Below are 8024 nucleotides of genomic sequence, written 5' to 3'. Positions count from 1 at the left end.
AGTAAAGAAGGTCTTATTTTGCATTTGTAGCTTATGGATACATTATAATGTTTATCATGGGAAATAAGGAACAAATGGTTTAAATCTGCGTTCAGTGAATATATGCTTCTGTGAAACTTTACAACCATTCACATCTCAGACATTGTTTTCCTTCACACACACACAGTTGTCCTTCCGGCAAAACCTTTGACCAATATCCCTTGCTCATTTTCTATCTTGGTTGTTGGATGCTTGTAGAAAACTTTGCAGAGAAATTTTGCAGTGCAAGCTGCAAGTGTCACCATGGAAATGCAGCTGAAACGTAGATTGCTCTCACCTTGGCACGTTTAATTTTCTATGAAATTTGAACATGTTTTGTGTTCATCTATCCATATGTATATATATTCATTTTTCATCAAAGAGATTTTGCAAAAAGAAAAAAAACATATCATCAAAACCATGCAATAAAATGGACTGAAATGAGCAATGCTCTTTGTTAACACTGTAGTCTTAATCTTTATTTTGTCACAATTTTATGTCAAATATATATACGTCTATATGACATATATTATATGACATATATAATTTCATTTCTTTACAATAGAGAAACAACATAGAGATGACACACTATTTTGGTTTCTAAGTAGAAGCTCCCTTTAAATAGTGGCATTTTTTTCAACACACTGTTTAAGTCAGGCTCCCACTCATGTCACGCTTTTGTTTTCCTTATTGAGTCACATTTATTCACAATGTGTGTTTGTTTGTCTCTTTTTCAGTGATTGAATGTATTTTGTGTCAAATTCTTTTTTTCTGCAGCAGTTCAATCTGTCCGTGTTCTTAAAATCAATGGCCATCTGTTATTGGTCCATGTGGCCACACAGATGGTCCCACCTGCTAACCATCCTGAGCCACCAGCAAAGGTATACAGTTATTGGAAACGGTGTCTTTGAAGCTTTACAGAGTTAATCCAATCAGCTTGCAGAGGGCTTTGCATAAGTGTTTCCAGTACCTCTGCAGCTGGGTCCTTTGGTGGCCAGCAAGCAGTTTGCCCCTCCGTTCACGAGAGATGTCTGACCTTGGCACTGTCCCTCGACTTCCCTTTGGCCAGCTGCCTTCAGACCTCTGGTCCCACTGCCTGTGTGCAGTATTCTGGTTGAATATTGGACACTCTCTCCCTCTGACTCCTGCACAGTCTCAGCCTCAAGAGTGTTTTTGCCGCGGTGATGGATCTCGCTGTGAGATCCAGACATTTTCTTGGGGGTGGAGAGGTGTTTCAGTTTTAAATCCTGCGAAAATTCTGCATTAAATTCAATGGAGCAGGGCGCCTGTGTAGAGCTGAGGTTCTTCTCCGATCCCAGTAGTGCACAAGTGACGGCAGGGGGGCTAATGTTGCTGGGCAAAATGCTGGTCGTCAACATAATAGTCTCAGGCTGAGATGGAGCATTGGTAGCTGGCGGTCCCATCTTCCCTGCCAGTGCAGGGTGCCACTTGAGGAGCCCTGCTTGGTTTTGGTCACCTGTGTTAGCACGCTCCGCCTCAGGGTCACATGCTTGGAGTGATGGGATGATGGGCACAGAGCGGGTGCGCAGGGAAGGTGGAAGGAAAGTTGTTGCTTTATCTAGATGGGTGCAAGGGACCTCCATCCATCCTTTTCTGGCAGTAAAGTGAGAAAGAGAGGTCTTCGTGAGGAGGGCACCAATTCTTCCACTGGCAGAATCACACCTTTAGCCAGAAGAGAGAAAAGAAATGACACTTTGAGAATTAGAGAACGAGTCATTTATGTCACAACCTCTTTGTCCGATGCACTCATTTCCTAGATGGAATAAAAAAGAATGCAGATAGAGATGCATATCTCATGCTTTTATGGTTTTATTCCAGTTATACAAAAGACATATTTCACCGACATAATAATTATTATTTAGGTTTTGTTCTTTCATAATCTTTGAATAATTATTTATAATCTTTAGCATGAGCAGCCTGTGCTGTATAAATGTTTCACTGAGGAATGCCTTCTCTCTTGACTGCCTGGTCTTTTTTATCTTTTTGATCTTAAACACCGCAGTTGGATTCCTGACCCTGGCCTGTGCAGATATGTGGACATGTTGTACATGCAGTTTTACACAGCATCTAATTCTATTTGAGGAAATAAGTCTCATTACATTGTCATAAAGAGCCCACTTTATCTGAAAGACTTATGATGTAAGATTTAGGCTGAATACAAGCATGTATGTTGGTGTCAGCAGGTGCATTTCAATAATACTTCCTGCAAAGGTAACCCAGGTGAATAAAAGTTTGAAAGTGCTGTGTTAATTTTGAAAATAATACAATATAGGAAGAAACTTAACAAGAGCCAAGTGGGTAAGTTTGTACATTTGGAGAATATTTGTGCACAAGAGTTAATATTGTTACTGTGGCACACAGCCTTAGGATGCAGCCAGTGTTATTGTCAGCCTTCAGAGGCTGTTTGTAGCATAACCAAGTTTAAATAATTGAATTACTTCCTCACTCTTTCTTCATATTAGAGGGCAAATACAAGCTGGATGTAAATCTGGTTGATCTGAACATATATAAAAATAACTACCATGGCAAATTTGCCTTCAATTCTGTCCCTCTCTGCGAATGGCAAACGTTGACACAGGATAATAAAACTGACAGCTGGGATTTGTTGTCACGTTATATGAAAAATGGAGGATTTTTTTCATGTTTGTTTGCTGCTATCAATTCATATATTTTTTTTGGTTAACACTTTTTCACCGCGGCTCACTCTGCCTCCATCTTTACTTCTTTGCGCTCTCATCATATCTGCCCAGTTTCCCTTCTGTCCTCACTTTCCCTTTCCTCGTTCTCTCACTCTTCGTTCCACCTCCCGTTTCTCATTTCCAGAGATGAGAGGGTGTATCCATGGCAACACGGGAGATGTGGGGGCAGCAGGAGGAGGAGGAGGAGGAGGAGGAGAAAGAGGGGGCTGGAAGCTTGGTGTTGTGTGGCTTGTAAGTCGAGAAATAGGTCATTTCAGCCTCCTGAAGGCCAGCGTGAGCCGCATTTGAGTGATGAATCTGGAAGGACATTATCAACAGCTAATGAGACCTAAATAGTTTAACTTTAAAAAGGAAATCTTATTTCAAAGATGATGAGCAGCCTTCTTATTTCAGATCTTCTCCAGAATACTTAAAAAATGGGTGTAAGATATAATTGCTATAGCAAACAGATGTTTCCTTTGTGATTTTGAAAAAGAATCTTCGTTAGTTACTTTATTAGTTTGTTTGTTATACTTTACGAGTGTGTTGGTGTGGGTGTACACGTGCGCATCTGTGAATTGGTGTTAAGAGGCAAACTGCTCCTGGAGGATCTTTCCCTGCAAAACCATTTGAAAAAAAGCTCCATGGAGCTTTGTTTAAAAATGTAAATTATGGAAATAGGTCACATTAAGAGTTTGGCAGCTTGCAGAGTATATCTTACAAGTCACTGGAATCCCCAGTCAGGATGGAATGCTAATAGGAACATTGTGAGGCTCTTTAAAGTGTGGGGAATGCACAGGGGACACTGCTGCTTTAATGACAGACGTTTCTGTTAACAGTGCCATCGCTCAAGTTGCACATACTGACATCAAATTAGGTTGTTTCCAAGTCATATGCTAAACAGGAGAGTTACTTAGACTTAAAGATGCTCTTGTCTGTTTTTGTAAATAAAACCTGAAATAATTTTATGTTTCCAGTGCGACTATATTTAAGAAGATATGCCAGTGGAGCTGCTTGATACAATGTACTGGTTAACATTAGAAAGCATGCACCTCAAGGACCGGTGCAAGATGAATATTTCCCAGATTTGGCAGCTGTTATGCAACTATCATTCTTACCTCTCTTAGAATCTGAAAGGAAAGGTTGCACTGACGTGGATTCAAATAATCCCTTCCCTTCTTGAGGACACTAGACAAAAGTGGCCTCATTGATGACAAATGTGTCAGAGATTTCACTTCTTTTGAACACTTTCCAGTGAGGATGATCAGACTCTACTCTTAAAATGTGTTTTATGTCTCCAGATGGTAAACTAGTACGAGGGGGCTCTGCAAAAAAAAGTTCCCTTTGTTTTTAAATGCCATCTGAAACAGCCAGTTGCTCTGCTTAACATTTGATGGCCATCAAGCAGGGCAACCTGCTGCCCTTCCTCCGAAAAGACACCGCACATTAATCCACTAACGTGTAGTTTTGTTCCACACAATCATCCAATACGTCTTTATACTCAGCATGTAAATCTACTTGACACGTAAACCATGAAGCTGCAACAAAATGCTTGAGCATTAGCCAAACTCAAACCATGACGCACAGTTTGAAATTAAAAGTAAACCTGTGCATCCATTGGTAATTAGCTCTGGTAGAGCTGCTTGTATTCCTAACCCTGTTGAAACACTCAGATAAAGCTAATTTTCTTTCACACGAGCAGCCCACTGGCAAATGTAGAAAGACACACACTCGTATCTTCCTAAGCATCGTGATACTGTTGAACAGTTGGGATCAAGTGTGTCCTCCAAATTAATTGTGGCAGTCCCAGCTGAATGAGGGCACTGCACATCTCATTTATTTCCCTGGATCAGATTTCATAGGGTAGTTCATGGATTTGAACTGAGAGTATTTCAGTGATAAACTCATTTCTTCAAAAATCAGCCCTCTGCCACCAGAAATTAACCTCAGATAGTCCCGAGGTCTGTGTCACTGAGCCGACTATCTGACTCGCTGACCTTTGAGTGGGCAGAGACTATGAGAATTTCTTCTTCCAGGATCAAAGAAAACATGACAAAACTAACAAAGAGACAGAAATACCTTCTTATGGACTCCATGTCCGTTGACTCATCCTCTTGCAAGTGTTTGTAGACATGGCCGGACACTCGGGAACCATCGATGAGATTTGTTGATATTTTGTGTCGCCCTCTGGAAATGGGTGGGGTCCTGAAGTGGGTGGGCTCTCTCCGCTGTAGGGCTGGACTGAGTGAGAGGGAGCTACTCCTGTGACCAGAAGGCAAACAAATGAAGTGAGTTAAAATCACCAGCTGTACATGCCATTTTGCAAAAGCTCTCTCAATTCGAACAGCGATCACTAATTCCTTTGCCATATCAAATTTTTATCTCATCTGTGTTTATTGATGTAAAATGGATGGGACTGAACTGACCTTTGGGTTTGAGGTTTGAGCAAGAAAACAAAAACAACAACCAAAACAAAAACTGTCCACATCTAATTGACTCTGTGCCTAAACTACCTTGTTACTCAACTCTAAGCACGAGACGGTGGTATCAGATACATGCAAAAAGAATAACAGTTCATCAGTGAGCCACACATTTTACATAAGAATTAAATAATTTGTCACGGCTAAATCAAAGGGAGGAGAGAAAGAGCAGGACTATGCCAGTGGCTTTTTTTGTGCTTACAGCAAAATAGTCATGTAATTCGATAATTAATTATTATTTCGGGTTACATTTTCAAAGCTTACATGCTTTTCATTTTCTTTTATGTAAATTTGGGAATATTTGTTTTGTGTTTTGCAAATTTTAATTTGAGATAAACACGCCCTCCCTATGAATTCTCATTCATGTGTACCTGCTAAAGCAGGGAGTTTTATTTAATAGGACACAAAACAAGCACATGTAGCTTCCAGTTGCTGTAGATAGACTTTTTCATGTCGAACATTTTCATAGCGGAAGAAGGGCTCATTTTATTGAGAGCCCTAGTAAGCCATGTCAGTAGGCATTCACAATGGCTGTAAGAAAATATGTTGATGCTCTGTCTTTCTTGGATATTAATAGCACAGGAATAATGTTTTTTCCTCAATTTTTTCTGGTTATGTAAGTATGTGCAATAACTGTGCCCATGCTTCTCTGTTACAAGTGCATTAGGTGATTAATACATACTTACTTATATAATTTTTGATGCAATTTCATCAAAGGGCTGTATTAATGTAATCAACTTAAACACAGAAATACATGCTTTCAATGCAAATTAGCTCTTGTCGAGGAATGCGTATTTTTTACTTGAATCTAATAGTGGGATTTTTGATCAAATCTAATTACAGTAGATTTTAGCACATTCCAATTTTATAAATTACTATTTCAGGGATTTTGCTTTTGCCATTGGTAATTGTTATCCAAGAAGCACTAGATATGATATTAACATTACATCTAGACATGTATAACTCTGGCTATATTTAAATCACTATTAGGAGTTTAGTCCTTTTCGCTTAATTTACATATAACACAAATAGCTGTTATGTCATGCTAAAATCCTTGAAAACACCTATTGGAATTTCAATGATGAGCTGTGTTTGAACATTTTTCAGTTTTGCAGTCTGGACATGTGAATTGATGCCATCAAATTTTAAGATGCCAAAAATGCAATAATTACATCAACATTTTGAAAACAGACAATCACTTTGTGCAAGTTGCATGCTGAGAGAGAGTCATTACTGGTTATTGTGGAGATCATATTCCAAACTCATATTTCACCAGTGGATGAAATGTGGTCTCCAGGAAAACGTCATCTGAGCATATTTAGTGTTTCATATAAAATATTCGAAATACTAAACTATATCGGCTGCGGGCTGCTAAGAAGAGGCCTCTGGGATATTGTAAAGCAAGCAACTATACATGAATGTAATAATTTACCTTGATTTCGAAGTTATAGCTTTGACAACTCCACAGACAATATGTTGCCCATATCAGCAATAGGATATTGTGACGGTGCTCTGCATTATTATGTGGCTATGGGAGTTCAGCACGTTCTATTCATATTAACTCTCCTGTTGAAGTTTGAGCTGAATGCAAACTTTATAATAGTCTCAAAATAGGCCTAGACACCCACTCAATGTTTACTTTGAAGTGACTGTGACTGAAGTGCCCCAATTTTTGCTAAATGTGTTTATGGATCATTTAAATGTCTTTTAAACATCTTTCCTACCAAAAAATGCTCAGTGGGTACATATCTTAATCCCTAATTTGTGCACACATCTGCTCATGTCAGTGTTCGCTGCATTATATAAAAAGGCAGAGCATCTGGTAACTATATGAGTGTCTGCACAGACTGTGGGTCCTGCTACTCTCTAACAGGGATCCTGATTTTCCGGTGTTCTTTTGTCCAACTGATGAACACTGACATCAGCAAATCAGCAGGCTTACGCAGACAGTCCTAACATCACAAGGATTAGCTGTAAAAAGGAAGGAAGAAAGAAAGAAAGAAAGATCACAGTCAAGAGAGATTGTGCCCATTTATTTTGAGGATATTTCCCTCATTAAGAAATCCATTTGGCCTGCTGATGTAACGTGAATAGTTAAAAAGATCATCAGTAATTAAATTAATCTTCTAAGTGAACTCAGATTTGCAGCACAATCTGCAATATCTAACACAGAGCAAGAAATGTCAGCTTCATGGTGACTCAAGGAAAAAGCTTTTCATCTTCTTGAGAAATGTACATAGTGTCATTAAATGCATGTACTGTTTGTTGAGACATTTCAGTTTGAAACTGAGTGACATTTTAATCCTTAAAGCAGCATGGCTCAACAATATGGATAATAATGTAGAGGACCATACATGTAAAGCAACACGAAAGCATTCAAGTGAAATTTGAAATGCATTTGCTGAATTGTGTATATGAACACAAAAGTGACCCATATGTACCGATATCCTGCTGCTCTCAAATGATGCAAACAGCAGCCCTCTTTTCTTGGCCCACTGTTTTTTTTCCTGTTTTCTGAGCACAGTAGGTGACTACTTCAAAGCGGATCCCTGCCTGTCTGCAGCAGTAAACCAAAAACATCAAATGTGAATCAAAGTTATACTGCACTGTATTACAAGCTAATGTGAATAGAAGTTTGAAAAAACACACAGCTCCCACAGTGCATATGGACCCATAACATAGAAAGCTAGAAAAATGATGAAATAATTTGAATGTATTTTAAAGATTGAGGATTCTCTGATTATCACATTCTATCATTTCTTCTGTTTTCTAAATGCCATTTGATTGTTGTGGTTAAACTCAGCCCCAGAAAAAAAAAAACACCTAA

General features: G+C 38.9%; 1 protein-coding gene across 1 annotated transcript in view; it reads right to left on the bottom strand.

Annotated features, from left to right (window-relative positions):
* Positions 1 to 466: 466 nt before the first annotated feature.
* Positions 467 to 8024, bottom strand: part of nrg3b (neuregulin 3b) — a 218378-nt gene continuing 210820 nt past the window's right edge. Inside the window, exons 8-9 of the mRNA XM_075457485.1 lie at positions 4797 to 4979; positions 467 to 1701 (exon numbers count right to left, since the gene is read on the bottom strand). Coding sequence (XP_075313600.1) covers positions 951 to 1701; positions 4797 to 4979 — 934 coding nt within the window. The 3' untranslated portion in view covers positions 467 to 950. The remainder of the gene's footprint in view (positions 1702 to 4796; positions 4980 to 8024) is intronic.

Source organism: Odontesthes bonariensis, chromosome 23 (assembly GCF_027942865.1).
Source record: "Odontesthes bonariensis isolate fOdoBon6 chromosome 23, fOdoBon6.hap1, whole genome shotgun sequence".
NCBI lineage: Eukaryota > Metazoa > Chordata > Actinopteri > Atheriniformes > Atherinopsidae > Odontesthes > Odontesthes bonariensis.
The sequence above is the reverse complement of the archived record's forward strand: the minus strand, read 5'-3'. Positions and strand labels throughout refer to the sequence as shown.